Genomic DNA, 22,598 nt, shown 5'->3' on the forward strand with positions numbered 1-22,598 from the left:
CTTACCTTTTCGTCCTTTGGGCTAGATGGCTTCTCTACACGTTTGACTGAGAATCATTGTCACCAGGAAGGAGGGGGTGCACTGACAACAGCTGGGGTGGATCAGGGTATGCACCAGAGGGAAGATCTGGGCAATTCTACAGGAAAGAGCGGACTTAACTTAGTATCTGAGACCATGAAAGTGGAAAAGGGAGGAGGCTCCAGGATGCAGTCCGCCATCACGAGCCCAGCTCCCAAACGGAGCTAGTCCTTGGCCACACCAGGCCAGCCGGTTAGGTAAATACCTCTATTTAACAAGGAGTAATTATCTCAGTGGGGTCATCAGAGACGATTTCAACATTTAGAAATTGCCTCACGGACTTCAGAAGGCCCTCTGGTTTCTTCAGTGAAATTTGTTTTTCAAAAACCTAGGTCTTTCTTTAAAAAAAAAAACAAAAAACTATTTCTACCTGATCCTCATTACAGAAAACTCAAAAAAGCAAAGTTTAAAATACAACAAAGCAAAAATCATTTGGCTTCTACCTCCTAGAGGTAACTACTATTAACATTTCAGTGTGTAGAGAGACCATCACTATGTGGTTTTTGATTTGTTTCTTGCTTTCCAGCTTGTTTATACTACCAGCTTTTTTGGAATTCATTAAAACTTTGTTCTAGTCTTTTTTTAGATATAATTGACATTACTGTATGAGTTTAAGGTGTACAGAATAATGGTTTGACTTGCATATAGTGTGAAATGATGACAGCAATGTGTTTAGTTAACATCCGTCCTCTCCTATAGCTAGGATAAAAAGAGAAAGCAGAAAAGAAAAAAAAATTTCTCTGTAGTGGGAACTCTTAGGATTTACTCTCTTAACAACTTTCTTGCATGTCATATGGCAGCATCAACTGGAGTCATCATGCTGAATGTTATATCCCTGTTTGTCTTGTAACTGGAAGTCTTTTGACCACCTTTCTCCAATTTCCTCTTCCCCTACTTTCTGCATCTGGTAACTTCAATTCTGATCTCTCTCTCTAGGAGTTTTGTTTTGTTTAGTTTTGTTTTTAAGATTCCACAGGTAAGTGGATTCATACAGTATTTGTCCTCTGCTGATTTATTTCACTTGGCAACAAGCTCTCCAGGTCTACCTATATTATTGCAAATGGCAGGATTTCCTTCTTTCTTGTGGCTGAAAAATATTCCTGAGAGAGAGAGAGAGAGAGTGTGTGTGTGTGTGTGTGTGTGTGTGTACAATCCACTGATGGACACTTGGGTTGTTTTCATGTCTTGGCTATTGTAAATAATGCTGCTGTGAACAGGCAGGTGCAGATATCTTTTTGAAGTTAGTATTTTCATTTCCTTTGGAAATAACCCAAAAGTGGGATTGCTGGATCATATGGTAGTTCTATTTTTTTTTTTTAAACCCTGCATGCTGTTTTCCATAGTGGCTGTACCAATTTGCAATCCCACCAACAGTGCACAAGTTTCTTTTTTCTCCGCATCCACACACACAAAAATATTTTTTTCATGATGGCCATTCTAACAGGCATGAGGCGATGCCTCATTGTGGTGTTGATTTGCATTTCCCTAATGATGAGTGGTGTTGAATATCTTTTCATCTGTCTGTTGGCCTTTCATATGTCTTCTTTGGAGAAATGTCTATTCAGGTCTTTCATCCATTTTTTAATTGAATTTTTTGGTGTTTTGTTTTTTAGTTTATTTATTTTTGTTTCTGTTTTTTGTTTGGTTTTTTTTTTTTTTTTTTTTTTTGCTTTTGAGTTATTGTTCTTTGCATACTTCGGATATTAGCCCCTAATCAGATATGTGATTTGCAAATAGTTTTTCCCATTCTGTAGCTTGTCCTTTCACTTGTTGATTATTTCTTTTGCTGTGCAGAAGCTTTTTAGTTTCAGGTAGTCCTACTTGTTTATTTTTGATTAATGTTGTTTGTGCTTTATGTATCATCTCCAAAAACTTATTGCCAAGACCTACGTCAGGGAAATTTTTCCCTGTTTTCTTCTGAGAGTTTCAGGTCTTACATTGAAACTTAATTCATTTCAAGTTGATTTTTGTAAGTAGTGTAGGATGGGGGTCTGGTTTCATTTTTTTACATGTGAGTATCCGATTTACCAGCACCATTTATTGAAGAAACTGTCTTTTCTCTATTAAGTATTCTTGGCTCTCTTGCCGAATATTAGTTGACTGTACATACTTGGGTTTATTCTAGGCTCTCGCTTCTGTTCCATTGGTCAGTCTGTCTGTATTTATGCCAGTACCATACTGTTTTGGTTACTATCGCTTTACCAAATAGCTGGATGAGGGTAGGCTTGTAGTAAATATTTGTTAAATTTCAGTTTTTGTTGTTATTAAATTTCATTTTTCATGACACTTTTTTTCTTATAGTGAGAAGTCTCCCTCTTACACCCTTAGCCCATCCCTGGGTCCTTCTGTAGGCAGCTAAACTTATGACTTCCTTATGTGTCCTTCCACAAATATTTAATGCATATACAAATGAATTGCATGTCTATTCTTCTAGTCTCTCTTTTTAAAAAAACAGATGCTAGCATACTGTCATGCTTGTCTTCCCCTTGTTTTTTTTTTGCTCGACAATGTACCTTGGAGACCACTCTCTATCGGTCCATGAAAGTTTTCTCATTCTTTTTAATAACTGTGTAGTATTTCACTAAGTGGATGTTCTATATTTATATAAGCAGCCTCCTACTGATGGACAATCTTATACTATTACAAAAATTACTTCAATGAAATAAGCTTGCCTATATGGAAATATCCTAGAATTGAAATAATGAAAATGTTCTGAAATGTGATGGTTGCTTAAATCTGAAATATACTCCAAACCACTTAAGTATATGCTTTGAAAGGGTGAGTTTTACAGCATTTGAATTATATCTGAATATTTTAAAGATGAAAACAAAACAAAACAAAAAAAAACCAGCTTTCCTCTAAGGAAAACATGTCAAAGCCTGAATATATTTAAAATTTTTGTCTTTAGAAAATTAGAAGGCGGTTAATTTGCTTTTTTAAAGAACAAAGAACATTATACTTCTTAAAATTAATACCACACAGGTGTGCCTGGGTGGCTCAGTAGGTTGAGCATCTGACTCTTGGTTTTGGCTCAGGTCATGATCTCAGGGTCGTGAGATCAAGCTCTGGTTGTCTCCATGGTCAGGGCAGAGTCTGCTTGAGATCCTGTCCCTCTTCCCCTACCCTTGTCCTGAACTCTCTTTTTCTCTCTTTCTCAAATAAATAAATCTTTAAAAATAAATAAAATCAATACCACACATTTTGAAACTTTTCTTTAACACGACATTAGACCAGGAGGAAGAGAGTAGAAAGAAGTTACAAGGGGAGGAAGAAGAATCAGAGGGGAAATTGCGGGGGACGGCAACCTCTAGGCAAGCTGAGACTCACAGAGGCTAGAGGGGAGCATGGCACAAATAACCTGAGTTGCAGGACAGAAAGAAAGAGCAGGAGCTAGCAGAGAGAGAGATTTTCCGGAGCCACTGGGACAGCTCTTAGATTCCCCGGGGGTGGGGGGGAGCTAGGAAGTTCTCTGCTGACAGCCAAGAATAATGGAAAAGCAAACGAATTCTTTACTCCATCTCATGAAAAACAATGCCATAGGGCCACCTCATTCACAGCATAGCAATGCTGCTTAAATACCTCACTCTCTACCCTACACACATCAGCAGTCTCAGAGAATTTCTTCCTTGTTCAGGGCTTGTCTCCCTCACTCTTTTACCTTCCTCCTGCAAGTATCAATTCTTCTGCACCCACCCAAGTGGCCCTTGGTCCTTTCTAGCACCTCAGTCAAGATGATGAAACTATCCTTCACTCCTGGAAGTTTCCCTGACTCCTTCGCAATTCCTACCTCCTGCCTCTCCCCTGCTTTCTCCTACTATAAATTAGTGTGCACTTGCTAATATAAACGGAAGTGTACAGAATGTATATAGTTTGGCTTCTGTCACCCATATGCCATACTATTCTTTTTTTATGGCTGACCAGGATTCCACTGTGTGTATACACCATTAACTTCACTTTCAAGATTAGGAATGCAGGACCCAGAGAGGGGATGAAATCCGATTAGTAGAAGACCTTAACAAAAATCCAGAACAGAGAGGAAAGAGGACCATGTTTTCCTAAAACCCAAATGCACTTTGAACTATGAAATCATATGGCCGCCAGGAGCAAATCAGTAAGCAAACCAAACTGCTTGTTCCAATCTCTGTCTCCAGATCTGATCAGGTCCTGGCCACAAAGGGAACCAGGGCAGCTTAGCAGACATTACTTCTAGGAGTACTCAGAGAAATGATTTAACTGCGGGCCTTTTCTTCCTAACCCCTTCTGCCCTCGAAGAGGCTAGGAATTGAGAAAAGAAGTGCACCATATTATGTATAAGTATCAAATGTCTTTTAGTTGTACCAGATTGGATCAAACGAGACAAAGGACTTTAAAATGTTGTGTCAATTGTAAGGCATAAATCAAAGGCAGAGTTTTCTTTCCCACCAGAAACTACCTCAAGATTTATTTTGTGCTCACATTTAAAATGTAACATTTGAGATTGCTGATCCAGGAGAAACAAAACAAAAAAGGGTCTTCAAGAACCTTCAGTGAAACAGTTCAAAGAAGTTATAACATTATATCATAATCAGCATCTGTGTGGATCTCTGTAGGAGACTTCAAGTTCTTTGGGTCCGTGATAAATCCTACAGAAGTAGCTCTGGGACTCTAGCTAGCATCACTCCTTCCCATGCCCAAAGTGGCAGTGAAAGCTTTCTTTCCATCTATCACCATTCAGCTATTTGGTGTCAAACTTCTATCCTGTCCAGAATCCGAGGGTGTCCCTAATTTGGTTGGACCCTAGGGACAATGGTCTAAAGAGATCTGAGACTCTGAGACTGAACTTTTAGTAGCCCCCCACAGCACCCTGCACCAGTATTACCCTTAGACCCTGGCTTCCCTAAGTGGGGGCCTCAGGTGGGCAGTGTTCCCATCATCTGGGAATTTCTTAAAAATGCAAATTCTTGACACTCTTCCCCCATTGGGACCCACATGTTAACAAGATCCCAGAGATCTGTGTCACATTAAAAAGTATGAGAAGCTCATGTTTATAGACTAGTGGTTCTTCAGCCTTAGCCCAGATGAGAATCTCCCGGAGGCAGCTGCTGCAGGTGCACCTGGCTGGGGGTTCCACAGTCTGAGAACCGCGGCTCTGGCTCTAGAGCTAGATGATTACAGAGATTAAGTGGATCCTTTACCACTTGCTGAGTATGATGGAGAATCCCTACATCTCCCAACTCAGCCTGAGATAAGAATCCAGGAAAGCTAACACTCCTCAGGGACTGGGACCATGGCCTCCTCCCCTGAGTTGTTTTAATATTGCCTCTTGTTTAAACAGAGCTGTGGATGAAAGGTTCTAGGGCCTCGGTATCAAAAGCAGAGTAAATTTATGGCAGAGGCTCCATCCGGGAATGTGTTTTCTCCACCTTTAAAACAAACAGACCCGAGGTGCTACAGCTAAGAGCTATGGTCCTGAGAATGGGATAGGATGGTTGGTGACCCTGCACTACCCCTCCTGGAGAGTGTTTTCTAAAGGTCCTTCAAGTCCAGGGCTTTTGTCTTGAGTCCTTCTTGGGAATGCTCAGAGCTCTTAAGTCCACTTGTGCCCTGCATGGCCCAATAGCTGTGTGCCTCGGCACAGAGACACACTGCAGAACACAAGGCCAACCACAGCCCTGGGACTCTAATGCACAGTTGGTACACTGTTGAATCCTGCTGCCTCTGTGCTACGAAGACACACCTAAATGCATAGAAAAGAGACTTCAGACAAGCAAAATTATCTTCAAGTAGAAATATTTAACCAAAGAAGGACACAAAAGCCATTCCACATAGTAGCGATGAGTGTCAGCTGGAAAGAGGTTGATCCATTATGCCCTAATCACCCATTGGATGGGAGGACACAAATTATTTTCACCAAGATTACATTTCACAAATTATGAACTTAAATCACAAATAGGCTTCAAATAGAAATAATAACCGTCATTGTAGAATGCTTATTATATGTCAGGATCTGTGCTAAATGTTTACAGTATTACTTCAATCCTAGGTATGAGGTTAATATCACCATTATCCTCATTTTATAGATGTAGAAACCAAGAAACCGGATTATGACATATATATTTTGTTCAAGGTTGCAAAGGCAGTTTGATGTCCAAACCTGTGTTCTTAACCATAGACCAAATGTGGCAGGTTACAAAAACCACAGCTTGGCATGATAGGGAAAGGACTGGCCATTATTGTGTATGACAGGGATTTAAAAAAAACAAAAACAAGAAAACCCGAAACAATTTTTTAAAGCAATGGAACTTTGTTTGCCTACTTATGTATTTATTTATTTATTATTTAGCGGCATAGGGTAAGAGACAAAAATCTCACAAAGAACACTATCTCATAAAACAGATCAAAGTAGAGCTCTTCTTGTAGAAGCCAAGCAGAGGTCCCAGACCCCTTCCCACCCTCACAGCCCCTCCTCCACCACACTCTGCTCCCATCCCGTATTCCCTCATAGTGAGGGGTACTACCATGCAGGTTTCTCGTCTCAATATTTCCAGTCCCGAGTCCATTCCCTGCCCTCTTTCCATCTGGGATAACTACGAAGCTCTTCTCCGGTTCCGGTCATGGGAGACCAGGCTAAAACATGGATGTGTCCCGGAGGGGAATGGCCCTGGGGATGCACGGCCTTTGAAAGATGGGTGGAATACTTGAAGTATAACAAGTTTTACTGAGCGTCCAAAGTTAGAGTTAGTAGTTGAATGAAACGGTGGAGGAATTGTTTAGAAAATGTTGTAATAGAAAAAATAATCAGTGTTTCAATTTGCATTTTGCTGGTTAATCATAAAACTGGGCAGTTGAAAAGAACGAAAGGAAGAAAGAAAGAAAGAGAAAAGGAAGAAAGGAAATGTTGTAATGGGGACTCCAGGCAGAGCGTTGTGTCTAAAAACCCAGTGTTTACTTCCATAAAAGCCCAGCTCAGCCTGGAATCGTGTGCAAGCACCATCATGTACCTTAAGCATTAATGGATTGGCGTTCCTCTAAGCCTAAGGCATTCATGGATTGGGTATATTTTGGGGGGAGGCAGCACAGTGCTAGCCCAAGCACTGGCTCATAGAGTTCCTGCACCCTACCACCTCCACAACTGAAGACTTCAAGTGCCCAAGGCTTTGGGAGCTCCATAAAAAACCACCGTCCACAGCAGTCTCATGGAGGGACCTCAGGTGATCTGCCAGGGGCCAAAGTGGCAAGTAATTCACTGCTCTCTCCATGCCATCCAAAATGCTTGTAGCTGCCATTCTATGGCACTGATCTTGCTGGACCAATCAGGGTCAGCCTTGAGGAGAGGTCGGCATATTCAGACATTTCTACCTAGGCAGTAGAAACTTCTGGAGTGGCAGGAATTCAGAAGGCCATGTTGATCCCTTTTATGTGGTCCATTCAATCCATGGCTCTTTGACCCATTCATGGTGTTGGCGGAGGGTGGTTCTCACCTTTAAAAAAACACTTTAACCTATTATCACCTTTAATATTCTAGTAGACATCATCAGTCTCTTTTCCTTTGCATCTTTTTAAACATAGCTAAATTCACAACGTGTATTCGAACTTGTGCCTTGTTTTTTCTTTTACTGACTTATATGCATTTTTCCACATGTTAATTACTTTTTATAAGTGACAAATAATCTTGAGTGACATAAGTAAATTTATCCGCACCCTCGGTTTCTTCATGTGTAGAATATAGACAGTTGTATCATGCGACAGTCACCTGGAAAGCTTTTAAAGCATAGAATGCTAGGCCCCACCTCCAGAATTTCTGATTCACTGGGTCTGGAGTAGGGCCTGGGAATTTGCACGGCCAACAAGTTCCCAGGAGATGCTGATGCTGCCAGTCAGAAGACCACACTTGGAGCACCAGTGAAATGAGGAGATCGAGTTGTGGGATTTCCAAGGTCACTGCTGGTTTCAGAATCTAAGTGTTTGCATATTTCTCAAATTCCTTGAAAAAACCCAACCAACTTTTAAAACACATGACTTTTCTAAACTTTAACAAAACCTCATGATTTTTTTAAACACAAAAGAATATCATCTACCATTGAAAAGTAATTGTTTCCACTTGTAACTCACATGCATTCCATACTTGCTTCACTTTGAAGTTACCTGGATTTTTTAAAGGATATCTTTAAAGGACAGTTAGACTTATAGCTAATGCTTTATTGTTTTTCTTTACGTAGTTCCATATGTATTGAAGAGCTGTGCGGAATTTATAGAGACTCACGGCATTGTGGATGGAATCTATCGGCTTTCAGGAGTCACCTCAAATATACAAAGGCTAAGGTAAGCTGAAAGAATAGCCCCAGAAAGAATTCTCCTGCGATCCTTCCACTGTCCGTACCTCTGTCTGCCAGGGTTGGGAGTATTACAGACCTGAAGGGGTTGAGGGAAGGGTGGCAGAGCAGACTAAGTGCTAAGTTTTCAGATGCCTAACTGTTTCTTAATCTAATCAGGAAATCCTCTCCTCTGATGTAATTCTTTCCAACAAAAGCTCCTGAGGTTTTTAATCTGTTTCTTTTTTAAAAATATTTTATTTATTTATTTGACAGAGAGAGATCACAAGTAGGCAGAGAAGCAGGCAGAGAGAGAGGGGGAAGCAGGCTTCCTGCTGAGCAGAGAGCCCTATGCCGGGCTTGATCCCAGGACCCTGAGATCATGACCTGAGCTGAAGGCAGAGGCTTTAACCCACTGAGCCACCCAGTCGCCCCTAATCTGTTTCTTTGTCTTGCACCAGGTTTATCCTTCTTAGGTGGATTCAGTGGAACTCAAATGATTTCAATCACAAGTTAGAACAACATAACTAGGACTCACTTATCTACCCAGAGCTCAGTTAGGTTCCTGTTCAGAACTTGGAGATGATTCGAGTTTTTTTGTTGGTGCGCACACTCACCATGTGCTAGTTCCCTCGCTCAGGAAATTAAAAATCTGCATGACTGTGTATTTCTGTCAATGAGGCTGAGATTTTAAAAATTATGAATAGGTGAACTATTTCCAATTCCATAGATTTATCCTAAACAATTCCAAAATGTATCTTGAATTGTGGGGAAGAAATTTCTATCACATTGAATTAAGAGTACAATAACCTTCACACAAAACACAGATATGTATGTGTATGTTTTATGTGTATTATATATATATAATAAAGGGAGTAGATATATAGTATATTTACAGTGTTTTACCAAGTGTTATTTTTATATATTTATATGTTTAATTATAAGGGTAGACTTTTAAAACAATAAAAACATTCATATTAGCAGATTAGTCCATTAAATTGAATAGATTGTACGGTTAATTCATCTTCTGTCTTCTCCCTCTGATTTAGTTTTCTGCCTCTCCTCTTCCTATCGCAATTGTAATGACATTCTACAAAAGGAAAAGGAATAAGACATTCTTTTTTACTCCTGGGGAAGTGATGACTGTTAAAAACTAATTGGTTTGTGCAACCATCGAGTTTGACAGAACTATGTACTTACATAATGTCGCTATAATTTACTAGCCTGAACTTTTCTAGAGTTTCAACAGCAAATACTTTTTAATATTTTGCTCTTTGCTCTGAAAGAGACTACACAGTAGTTGGTATGGTGGGAGAACTCTTGGGCAGTAGCCAAATTCTTTTTCATTAAAGGACCAACCTTAGCCTCTGCAGGGAAATTTTGGCTCAATAAATGGGTAAGCTCCAAATGTGTTCTTATTCTGCTCTTCTGCTCTCTTAAAAACAAAAACAATAACAAATAAAACAAAACAGAACACCAAAAAAAAAAAAACCCAAAACAAACCCATGCCCCTAAATTTATACGGTGCTGCAAGGTTTTCTTTTCAGGGCCCCACCTGGCTCCTTTTGGGCTCAGGCAGCCTCAGGGATTTCCCCACCCTTTGTTAAAGGGCCAGAAGCAGGTGGCAGGAAGCCGGGCAGGGGGTTGTTGTTGAAATTTTTGTCTTTTCTGAAATCTTTGTCGCCGAGAAAGGCAGGATTACACTTTTTTCTTTCAGATGGAGTTGGTGTGGTGTATTCTTGGTTATCAAAATACTCATAGTTTGGGGACTTTGAAATGGTAAATATTCATGGTGTGTAGAAAAGCATGATACATAACTACGATCTTAATTACATTAAAATGCTTACTTTTGTAGATACACACATGGGACCTAGAAGTCAAACTGTAAACTGCTTGTGATTATGGATCACTTTGTTCTTTGCTTCTTGTGTTTTTCAATTTCCTTTTATGCACATGTTAACTTTTTAAAAATAAAAATTTTAGAACCTTAAAAAAAAAATGCCGGCTCTGAGAGTCCTGTTCAGTCTGTCACAATGCGGCTGACCAAATGAATTCTCTCAAGAAATCTAACTTCTCCTGTATATGAAAGCTCCAATTTGTCCCTTTCAAACAGGTTTTTAACTTGTATGTATATATTATTTGAGGCAGTGTATTCTTATCACCTTGGTCAAGAAATGTTTTTAAATTAGAAACAAGGCCTGGAACCTGATGTTGTTCCCAAACACCTCGCTATACGTTGTTCATAAGAAGACATTTGTACTCCCGACTATCCTGTGGGAGTCACTCTCCGTTGGCTTAGAAGGGTTCGGAGTCTCCAGATAAAACAAGTTTGTTGACGTGAGTGTACGGAGATGAATGATAACAATCTGACACACCCTGGTTTTGGTTTCTCCTCCAAGAAAGAGAAGTTCATTTAGAAAAATATTTTGGAAGAACTGAAATCTGAACAGGCTTTTTTGGCAACAAAAGTTCGTATTTCCCCACCGTTCATAGTTTAGGCTGGGACATAATGCCTTGAGAAATCCATTTGTAAATGGGCATTGTGTTTTTCCGATGACAGCAAGCTTTCACAGGGAAGATCCAGACCTGAAGTGGAAGTCTTCCCGGAGCTTCCTTGTGCTGGGAAGAGAAGGTCATTTTGATCAAGGTCAAAAACAGAGTCAGATCAGCAGTTTAGGGTCTTTGTACCCATCAGCAGCCAAGCAGCTGCTGACAAGGAGCCTATGCTCTCCGGATTGTTATGTCTCTGTCTGTGTTGTTTCAGGCAAGAGTTTGGTTCAGATCAATGTCCAGATCTGACAAGGGAAGTGTACCTCCAGGACATCCACTGTGTGGGCTCACTCTGCAAGCTCTACTTTAGGGAGCTGCCCAACCCCCTCCTGACTTATGAGCTCTATGAGAAATTCACGGTGAGTGTTTGGATTTCCATTATGGTTATTGGGTGGGACTCCTGGATGGGCCAAGGAGAATTTCAACACTAAAATAACAATAATAAAACTCACCAGATGGTTGACATTATCTTCATCAGGTAATGGAAGTAGGTTGCTATAGTGAGGGGAGTAAGGTAGTGGATCCATTGGCTAAATTTTTCCTTTTTTAGATTTTCAGAATCGTGTTTATTTGTTTCAAGAGCTGGATTAGAATTATCTCTGTGTTTACTTAACTGAATGCTCCTCATTGTATAAGGGAAAGCTAAGCAGCAGAGGTGTGAAACGACCGGCCCAAGGTCACACAGCAGGACAGGAACCAAAGACTCCAGATGTACCTCTACTGCTAGTTCATTTTCATCAGGCTTCTCCTTCTGTAGTTCTTTTGGGGTCTGGGGAATGAGGCGGGCAGGTAGAGAAGGGAGAGAGAACACACCTAAGTCAAGGGAGAGATCAGAAGGCTGGAAAGAGGAAAGAATCTGGGAAATGCAGCCAAGAGGAAGAACAGGCTGGGCCCGTGAGTTGAATTGGTGGAGGGTGGGTGGGCAGGACACCTTACCAGCAGCTCTGTGGTCACCAAATAGGGGCATCTGTGGGAAAAGTAGAAAGAATAAATGCTCACAGGATGTTTGTAGAGATAGCATTAAAAATGGGCTTGAACGTTTGGCTGCTGGGGTGGAGGTGCAGAGTAGGTGGAGAGACGGGTTCAGCCGAGATTGAGGTTCACCTAATAAGGGGGGTGAGGAAGATGAGGGTGTATGCAAGAGAGTGATAGAAATAGTTGACCATGGAATTTTGTCTGGATAAGAGGGGAAGTAAGGCCATAAGGCAGTGAGTAACAGTGAAAAAATATCATTGATGGATTATTCATCCCAATAAGGGCAAAGATTAATAGCCATTTGTTTCAATGATGAGATTATAGTTTACCCTGCTTCTTTAAGACTTTAACGTTCGATATCTCATCTACTAAATGTACATTAATTTTTTAATGAAAAAAATTAGGCCAAAACACAAAAAACATGGGCCTAGAGGTTGACTACTGGAGAAGCCAACATTATCAGCTGATACGAAGTGTCAGGGGTTTGTGGACCCTTAGACATCTAAGGTGACCTCCAGATCTAAGGCTGAAGGCAAACGAGCCTCCACTCTGAGTGGCTAAGTCAAAAATAATGGTAGCCTCTAACAATTGAATCTACAGAGGAGTCTTTCCTGGGAACCAGGAGGAAAAGTTATGGGTCTCATGTGAGTCTGCCAGAGTATAATCTGTGATTATTTCCTCATTTTAAAAGTAATCGTATTTGGTAAAAGACAGTTTGGAAAATGGAGGAAAGGTAGAGAGGAACCCTTTGTCTCCTCTCTTAAAGACCAAAGTCGGCTATGGTTAATATGTGGGTATTTCTTTCACTCTTCTGTTCTTCGCATAGTGTTTTTGGTATATTTTGTTTTCCCAAGTCAAAATAGAATTTTATTGCAAAAATGAAAGCAATACAGAAATGTGTAAAGGAGAAAGTATAAATTGCTGGAAACTCCACACCCCGGACATATCTGCTGGCAACATTTCAGGAGACATCATTTTCTCTCATTTCAGGATCTCTCTTTCTCCCTCTCCCCTTTCCCTTCTCAATACTATGTATCATTGCTTTCTCATGTTAACTCAACAATGTGGCCATCTTTCCATGCTGACAAAGAGAGAAACACCATTTTTACAGAGTATTTTCTCATATGCACAATGAATTTCTGAAGCCAGTTTCCGACTGATGGACATTTTTACTTTTTGTTTCTCAAAACTTTGCTTTTATAAAACAATGTGATGATAAATATTTTTGTACATATATCTTTATCCTTTTCTGTTTGTATCTTTAGGAAAAAACCATAGATTTAGATTTATTGAGTAAAAAACTCTTATTTAAAATGTTACGTTGCGGGCGCCTGGGTGGCTCAGTGGGTTAAGCCGCTGCCTTCGGCTCAGGTCATGATCTCAGGGTCCTGGGATCGAGTCCCGCATCGGGCTCTCTGCTCGGCAGGGAGCCTGCTTCCCTCTCTCTCCGCCTGCCTCTCTGTCTACTTGTGATCTCTGTCTGTCAAATAAATAAATAAAATCTTTAAAAAAAAAATAAAAAAAAAAAATAAAAAAAAAAAAAATAAAAATAAAATGTTACGTTGCCAAATTGTTCTCCAGAGAGATAAGAATGGTCTTTTCCCGGCAGCCTCAACAACACTTGATATTTCCAATTTGTAAATTATTATTTTTGTTTTATTTTGTGCATAAGACTTTATTGTCTTTTTCTACATAGTTTTAATCCTCTTATCAGTATAATAGTACATCTTAGAATATGATAGAATAGAATATCATCATGTTAAAGAACAGAATGAGTCTAATTTATTTTAACTAAATTTCACTTTATGATAGTTGGGGGTAGATAAGAATTCTTATCTGGAAAGTTCAGAGATGTGTTTTTTTCTTAAGTCTTGCTTATAGGCTCAGAGCGAACCCCGTATTTATCTCTTCCCACTTTTATTCCTTAACATTGCTAATCGTTCTGTTCTCCCACAGCAACAGAATAATATCAAAGCAACATTATTTTCAACTTGTCATCAGGTTTCCAGGAAATCTAACATGGTATTGACACTAAAAAAATAAAATAAAGAATATTTTGCTGTATAACTGACTTCTACATAAGTAGGACCTAGTGAAGTTAACTACACTGAAAATATATCATTTAATTGATTTCTTTGATCACAATAACAAATTATAATATAAGCAAACCTTCGGGAGTATGGAAATAGCTCTGTTAACGTCACATATTCTTAAAATGATTTATTTAAACCCACTTGCACCGCTAAATTAGAATACTATCTCAGTGAAATAGTAAAACTAGAAAAATATTAATGGAATAATAATAATAATAATGTTTATTTATTGAGTACTTACTATATAATAAACATTAAAATATTATTTCATTTCCTCTTCAGAATAACTCTATAAAGTAGGTTTTATAGTCTCTTACAGATGAGTGAATTATAGATTAGGCTCAGAGACACTCCTGCCTGGGTTTGTACAGCTAGTAAATGGAAGGAAAGATTGAATATTCTGTCTCAAAACTATGACACTATTTTAAAATAGAGTTAACAACTCCTAAGTAGGCCCAGGTGGTCAGTAACTTAATATGAGATAAAGAAAGCATCCCAGGCTAACAAAGAATTCAATCAATGGTATTAGCAAAATTGACTAACTATTGAGAAAGGAGGAAAGTCAAGTTACATTCTTACCATTTAGCAGATTTCAGGTGAAAGCTTTTTAACAAAAGCAAAAGGCAAAAGATCACCAGAGGCAAATGTAACAAACTAAACTATATATAATTTTTTTCTATATAAAAAACACATTAACAAAATTAAAAGGCAGGAGCACCAGGGTGGCTCAGTTGTTAAGCATCTGCCTTCCACTCGGGTCATGATCCCAGGGTCCTGGGATGTAGCCCCAGATAGGGCTCCCTGCTCAGCGGGAAGCCTGCTTCTCCCTCTCCCACTCCCCTTGCTTGTGTTCCTTCTCTCTCTGTATCTCTCTTTGTCCTAAATAAATAAATTAATTAATTAATTAAAAGGCAAATGATCAACTATAAAAAAAGATAAAAGCACCACATAACAAAAACCACTTGCTAAACAAATGAGCAAAGAACATCAACGAACAATTTGTTGAACAAAGCAGTGAAGAAATATAGTTTTTATTTATTTATTTATTTATTTTTAATTTTATTTATTTGTTAGAGAGAGAGAGCGAGCGAGCACAGGCAGACAGAGTGGCAGGCAGAGGCAGAGGGAGAAGCAGGCTCCCCGCGGAGCAAGGAGCCCGATGTGGGACTCGATCCCAGGACGCTGGGATCATGACCTGAGCCGAAGGCAGCTGCTCAACCAACTGAGCCACCCAGGCGTCCCCAAGAAATATAGTTTTTAAAAAATTATAAATGCACCCAAAACTGATGTAACATTGTGTATAACTGTACTTCAGTTTAAAAGAAAAGTCAGGGACGCCTGGGTGGCTCAGTTGGTTAAGCAGCTGCCTTCGGCTCAGGTCATGATCCCAGCGTCCTGGGATCGAGTCCCACATCATTGGGCTCCTTGCTCGGCAGGAAGCCTGCTTCTCCCTCTGCCTGCCACTCTGTCTGCTTGTGCTCACTCTCGCTCCTCTCTCTCTCTCTCTGACAAATAAATAAATAAATAAATAAATCTCTTAAAAAAAATAAAAGAAAAGAAAAGTCAGATAGGTAAATAGGTTTTTGTTTTTTAGATTTTATTTGTTTATTTGAGAGAGAGTGAGAGAGAGAGATCTTGTGAGAGAGAGAGAGAGACAGAGCACAAGCAGCGGGGAGGAGTAGAGGGAGAAACAGGCTCCCCACTGAGCAGGGAGCCCGATGAGGGACTCCTTCCCAGGACTCTGGGATCATGATCTCAGCCAAAGGCAGATGCCTAACTGACTGAGCCACCCAGCCACCATAGATAGTTTTAAAATGTAGAAAAAAATTTTTAATTAAAAAAAAGTATAAATGTATTAGAAAATATATTTGCATATTAAATAAGTAATTTTTTGACATTAGTATTTCATGCTGGCAATCCTGTGGTGACACTGGGTCTTTTAGGGTGTTTTGTTGTTATCTTTTTAAGATTTTAATTTCAGGTAATCTCTACACCCAACATGGGATTTGAACTCACAACCCCTAGATCAAGAGTTGCATGCTGTACTGACTGAACTAGCAGGTGCCCCTCTATGGTTTTCTATGTTGGAAAGTGTGAATTCGCTGGACAGCTCAGAAAGTCATTTGTAATTACTATTGAGAATCCTAAAGTGCTCTTATTTTTTAAATATAGTAACTATTTCTAGGACCACATTCTACGATAACAATCAGATGTGTCCACAAATAATGGACTTCTAAATGCTCCATTGCAATAGTATAATACCAAAATGTGGGAGTATCTATGTTTCTAACAATAAGGGGTAAGTTAAATAAATGCTGTTATTTTTGATCCTGGGTAGCCATGAAAAGTCACATTTTTGAAGAGTATTTATCAGCCACAATATAAAGTTAAACGGCAGAAAGCAGTATATGCAACTGACTAGGAAATAATGCATGTTCATATTTGGTGCTGGGAAGTCAGGAAGATTGCCTCTTGTATGCTGCACACGTGAGGAGGTTAATAGTAATGTCTGACTGGTAGGATAGCAAGTGATTGTTAATTACTTCATATTTCATATTATAATTTTGAGTACACATATAAGTTTCCTGTAGCTGCTGTAATAAATCACCGCAAACTTAGTGGCTTAAACAAAAAAAATTTCTTCTCTCCCAGTTCAAGAGCCCAGATTGGGGGTAGGGGAGTGGCTGGGGCGGGGCCCGGAAGTGGTCACCTCTTCCAGTAGGTGCCAGCACTTCTATCTCTGCCTCTGTGATGGCATTTTCCTCTCCTCTTCTGTCTGTGTCAGAGCTCCCTCTGCCTCCCTCTTATAAGGATAGCTGTGATTGCATTTAGGGCCCATTGGGTTAATCCAGGATCATCTCATCTCAAAACCTTGAACTGAATCACATCTGCAAAGACTCCTTTCCTAAATAAAGTAAGGTGGATATGTTCCGGAGATTTGGACCTGTTATCTTTGAGAGCAACTCTTCAGCCTACTATATTACATTTTATTTTTATCAGATAAAAAGCTCATTTTAGGAAAAATTCAATTTTGGTCCTATTGATTCAGTTGGAATCATTACACCCAAAAGGAAAGTTGCGATTCTGGATTTTTAGAGAAGGCAATTTAGAGAGGTGTTTAATTTTAGAGTGAGTTTATATTGAAATAACTTCTTTGTGGATCAGTCTTCCTCATTTAACTGTAAGCTTCCTGAGGACAGAAACGGTGTTCGTTTTGTTCCTTGTTGTGTTTCCTTTCCCTGCTCTCCTGATGCTGGAAGATGTTTACCTAGTGAGCCTTTGCTGACAGGTTTGTGGACTCACATACAGAATTTGAAATGTTCCTTGGGGTGGGATGGGCTACTAGTGTGTGGCACAAGGCAAAAGCAGGTTGGCTGGGAGCTCAAGAGAGCTGCAGGGGTGGGCAGCGGCCAGCTGCTCTTCGTTTGCCTCGGACTCCCCCAGCTTTAATGCTGAAAGCCCCAGGAAACCCCTAATCTCAGGCAAACCAGGATGGTGGGAAATTGCAGATGGACCAGGTCCCGTAACTCAAGTGGGGGTGCAGGACCACAAGAGCACCTGACTCCTGGGGTGCCACAGGGACCAGGTTCCATCACTCGCCACTGACGAAAGCCAAAGGCAGAGATGTGAGTGGTGGTGAAACAAGACAGGAATGTATTTCAGTGAGGCCAGCACCGGGGAGACAGCAGACTAGCGTCTCCAAGACCACCTCCAAAGCCCTGAAGATGCTTTCCAGGTTTATATAAGGAAAATTGGGGGCAAAGGTGGGTGGGTACATGCAGGTGGGCGGTGAAGGTCCCACAGATCTTTGTCTCAGGGTCAGTCACACGGGGTCTTGCTGGTTCAGGGTGGTCCTTATGGCTTGAGGGGTAAGTTCATTCCCCTCAGGGGCTGCTTGTCCACAGGGTCTTTTGCCTGAGTTAAGAGATAAGCCAGAAAGAAGAACTTAATCAACTGAAAGTTTGAGATCAAACAGAAGTAGCTGAAGTTCTCTGTCACAGTCGGGCTTGTTCCACGTGTGTGACAAAGTTGGAAAGGTCTAAGGACTATCTGGAAGGACACACACAGGTTGCATCTGGAGACAACCCCTGAAGGTCTGCAGTTGGCAGGAAGACTGACTTTCTTCTGTGTATTCCTTTGAATGCTTTCATTTTTTAAATAATGGACATTAGACTTAAAATGCCCATTTTAAATAATGGGCATTAGACTTTTTAGTCTAATAATTTAAAATAATTGGCTAAGTTGTAGCTGGGGCACAACTGAAACGGAGAGGTGTGGGTTGTTTGTCTCCCCTGGTGACAGGGCTGCCGAGGCAGCAGGACTTGAGCTCTAAGGGTGACGTAGCATTCAGGTGAACAGATAAAACAAGAGCAAGGGGCCACCAGAAGGAACGAGAGTCCAGTCTTGGACCAAGTCCTCAAAGGGCAGGAAGCCGGTCTTATTGATACTGATTGTAAGAGAATGAAGAGTCACAGATTCATCCTAGGTCTTTTAAGATTTAACTCATAGCCAGATTAGCTTGGCAAAAGTTGAGTGAAATTCTCTTCAAGGCAAAAAAAATGGGATAGGCAGAGCTTCAACTCCCCTTCCCCAATTCCCCAATGATAGGTTCAGCCAACCTAATGGGGGAACATAGAGCGAAAAATGAGCTTGTAGGACTGGACCCCTCCAGGAGAAATTCCGGGGTCCAGAGGGCTTCTGAATAGGAAGGGGAGAGGCTGTGAACAATGAAATAAACAAGAATCCCAAATGGGACCTGCAGGCATCAGGGGGAGGACCCGCCCAGCCTCTCAGAACAAAGATGACTAACAGCTTCCTAAAATATCAAAGAAACTTTCCATGAGGGCTCTTAGATTGACCGGCACCTTTATTCCCCAGACACATTTTTTTGAAAATGGGGGGCACTGTACAAAGTTTGCTGAGAGGAAGAGAGGCTTTCCACCCTTCCCCTTTTGCAGAATAGAATGCGGGAGGGTCCACATATTCCATAGCCCCTCCTTCCTCGGGAGCTTCTCTCTGCTGGCTCCCCTTATGAGTTCCTTAGAAAGGAAGCAGGGGTGTCCAGGTTCCTACTCCAGGCCCCATTCTTGTTCCCACCCTCCGTCTCCTCCCTATCTCCAAAATGGAGGGTTGCAACAGAGATCACGCTTATGCTGGTTCTAGTCTCAGGCTTGCACCCCGACCTGAAGATTGGGACACTGTGACCCTCCCAGTGCCTCATTTCTCCCACCAATGCTTAGGAAACAAAAACTCAAGTTTTTCCATGTGGAGAATTTTGATAGCATTAAAAAAAAAAAAAACCAGTTGGTGTCTGTGTATGTTTTATTTCAATTAAATTAAAAGGGGAGGGGAGAGAAGAAAGATAAAAAAAGGGGGGGGTGGACAGAGCCCTAGCACTATGTCCCACTTAGATGGAGTATAACAAAGCTGACAAATATGAAGGGAGTGCTCTGTGGGTGCTAGGCACTCTGAGTGCTAGGACTCGTCACACCCCTGCACCTGCAGAGCTTACGTCTAGTGTAGGAGACTGACAATAAGCAATAGACCTAATCACTAAGTACGGGCTGCAGTCTCTTGGTAATGGTGGCGTGCGTGCTCTGTGGGAAACAATGGAGACAAGTCAGGGAATTGGGAAGTCTAGGCTGGGGCGGCACTTAGGACGTCTTCTCAAAGCTAGAGCAGAACAGACACTGCACATGTGGCCTAGAATAGGGCCGGGCATAACAGAGACTGCCCAAGTCAAGTTCCTTCTACTTTTCTGTGCCTAAGAATTCTCATTACCCAGAGTATGAGCTTCAGCCTTTGCACATAAGCCAAAGATGACAGCTGAAGCCTGAGCAGAGGTGAACGATATGAGAAAACCACACCACACTTAGGATCTTCTTTCTGGTTGAATTGGAAAGGGCACTATTTCTCAAAGTAAAGAATGTATTTCCCGATTTGACTTTGCCTTATGTACAAAATGTAAAGCAAGTTTCTGGCACTGGGAGGAAATTCAAGACTGTGTAAGTCACATCTGCTTGTGAATTCAGGGCCGTTACGGATTGACATGAGCTCAGGAGCTCTCTTTAAAGTGTGTCTTGATCTAGGTGGGGTTACAACAGTATGTGCTTATGAAAGAAATCATGGGGCTACGGCTTAAGATTGGTATATTTTTACTGTCTGTAAAGTATACCTCAATAAACAAAGAAAGATGTGATTACCATTGACCTTGGACCTAGGTCTTAGACTTGCTCCCACACAGGCAGTTTGTGAGCCCTCGGCCACTGCACTGGAAGAGGCCCCCTTGAGCCTGGGCACAGGCAGGACAACTTCTCAGGACAGGACACCAGGCATCTGCCCGGGAACATCTACACTGTGCGGACATTCTGGGCAAGTCTGTGCTCACACTGCCTTTATGAATGCCCTTGGCTCTCCCTGAAGACCCTGGGCAGGCGGGAGTGGTGCAGGCTGGCTGGGTCCTCGGGCCCAGAGTGGGGGAGTCCCACAGGACCAGCCAAGAAGGTTCTTGGCTTGTCACAGGATGGAAATCAAATGCAAGCCAAGAAGAAGTGAGAGTCGAGTTTATCGAAAACATGGAGAGAGTAGATATGGACAGAGAATTTTCTGGAAGACTCAGAAAGGAGATAAGACTGAGTCTCATCTTTGCTTGGGGCCTGAGGTTTTTGTTGAGGTGTGGTGCACGTGTCCTCTCAGTAATCCAGGAATAAAGACTCTGTAAGTCACTTATGCCCTGGAGCCAGGAGTCTTAATGAGTCAGTGGTCATGGAAACTGGTCATGACAAACCCTCCCCCCATCATTCCTTAGATTCATCCATTGTGCTGGAGATCATTAACTTCTCTTGCTTTACAAGGAGGACATAACGTTTTCTGTTCTGTAAGGCGAGGGGTGTCGGTCCTAGCAAGAACAGAAGCAGGATGTAGTGAAAAGAAGGGCCATCTGTACCCCAATGTTTATAGCAGCAATGGCCATGGTCGCCAAACTGTGGAAAGAACCAAGATGCCCTTCAATGGACGAATGGATAAGGAAGATGTGGTCCATATACACTATGGAGTATTATGCCTCCATCAGAAAGGATGAATACCCAACTTTTGTAGCAACATTGACGGGACTGGAAGAGATTATGCTGAGTGAAATAAGTCAAGCAGAGAGAGTCAATTATCATATGGTTTCACTTATTTGTGTAGCGTAACAAATAACATGGAGGACAAGGGGAGATGGAGAGAGAAAGGAGTTGAGGGAAATTGGAAGGGGAGGTGAACCATGAGAGACTATGGACTCTGAAAAATAACCTGAGGGTTTTGAAGGGGCGGGGGTGGGAGTTTGGGGGAACGAGGTGGTGGGTATTAGGGAGGGCACGGATTGCATGGAGCACTGGGTGTGGTGCCAAAACAATGAATACTGTTATGCTGAAAAGAAATAAAAAATTAAAAAAAAAAAAGAAGCAGGAAAAGGAGCAAAGATTTAAAACAAACAAACAAAAAACAACAGCTTTTTTTCGAAGGATCCCTTTGGTTTCTCTGTCTCAGGAGAACAAATACCCACACAGGAAATAACCAGAGCATGTCCAAGTGAGACCATCAGGTCTAGGGTACAAAGTTCTTACCCTGCTGAGAAGGCTCATCTTCCCTCCTTCCTCACATCAGCATCTATGACAGTGGATGAGGCACTGAGTAGTGAGGTCACGGAATTGTGTCAGGCCAGACAGAAAGTGGCTGTTTGCACCCAAGAAGACAGCTGGCTGAGTCAACATGGAGACACCCTGTCATCCCCGTCCATCTCTCCTCGTCTCTGCCTCTTCCTCTCTCCCAGTGTGAACCTCTGTCACTCTCTCTGCCACACCACACACCCAAGATTCTACACCCTTATCAGATACCTAACAACCTTTTGAGGCTACACAGAGACCTGAGCAATCCACATGCCCCTGTGTGCACTCATTGTTAGACACTTCGCATCATGAACCCTCAGGTTTTAGTCGTTGGTTTTTAATAGAAAAGCATGCCTCTTGGAAGGATGATCTCTAGGCCTGGTTGGGAGGCTGGAGTACCAGAAACCTAAATAAAGCCAGGAGACAAGGTGGACATCCATCCTCTCAAGCACTCACTGGGCTGCTTCACGTTCTTCTCCACAGGAGGCCGTGTCGCATTGCCCGGAAGAAGGCCAACTGGCCCGAATCCAAAATGTTATCCAGGAGCTTCCCCCATCCCATTATAGGTAAGAATTTTTGGTAAAAGATGTCCGCAGCCTCTCAAGGTGGTATAATACCAGAGATGCGGGCTGGTGTCATAAGAGCGAGCAAGTTTAGTGGACAGTGACTTTCCTGTGGCATTTTGAGGTGGGTGAATGGGTCAACTTTTATCAGAGTGCATTGGTGCCTGCCCAGGGATATTGGCAGGAAGGGGCAGCCCATGTCCTATTTACTTGTGGGGCCCCCCTCAGAGTCTCACAGGAAGTCATTATGATCACACAAGTCAGCCTCACTGGCTGTGATATCCTAGGTTCTTACCCAGATTCATAGCATAAACACATCTGTGGGATCCAGAAGGGTCTTTAAATAGGGTTTGGCTGTAGCTCTTGAACTTCTGGCTGACGATCTATTTGCTCCTCAGT

At 41.5% G+C, this 22,598-nt stretch overlaps 1 protein-coding gene across 1 annotated transcript in view; it reads left to right on the forward strand.

The window, feature by feature from the left end:
• ARHGAP31 (Rho GTPase activating protein 31) overlaps positions 1-22,598 on the forward strand; it is a 112,485-nt gene that overhangs the window by 52,171 nt on the left and 37,716 nt on the right. Inside the window, exons 2-4 of the mRNA XM_080804921.1 lie at positions 8,277-8,379; positions 11,134-11,278; positions 22,120-22,202. Coding sequence (XP_080661047.1) covers positions 8,277-8,379; positions 11,134-11,278; positions 22,120-22,202 — 331 coding nt within the window. The remainder of the gene's footprint in view (positions 1-8,276; positions 8,380-11,133; positions 11,279-22,119; positions 22,203-22,598) is intronic.

The sequence above is a fragment of the Martes martes genome (assembly GCF_963455335.1).
Source record: "Martes martes genome assembly, chromosome: 1".
Classification (NCBI taxonomy): Eukaryota; Metazoa; Chordata; class Mammalia; order Carnivora; family Mustelidae; genus Martes; species Martes martes.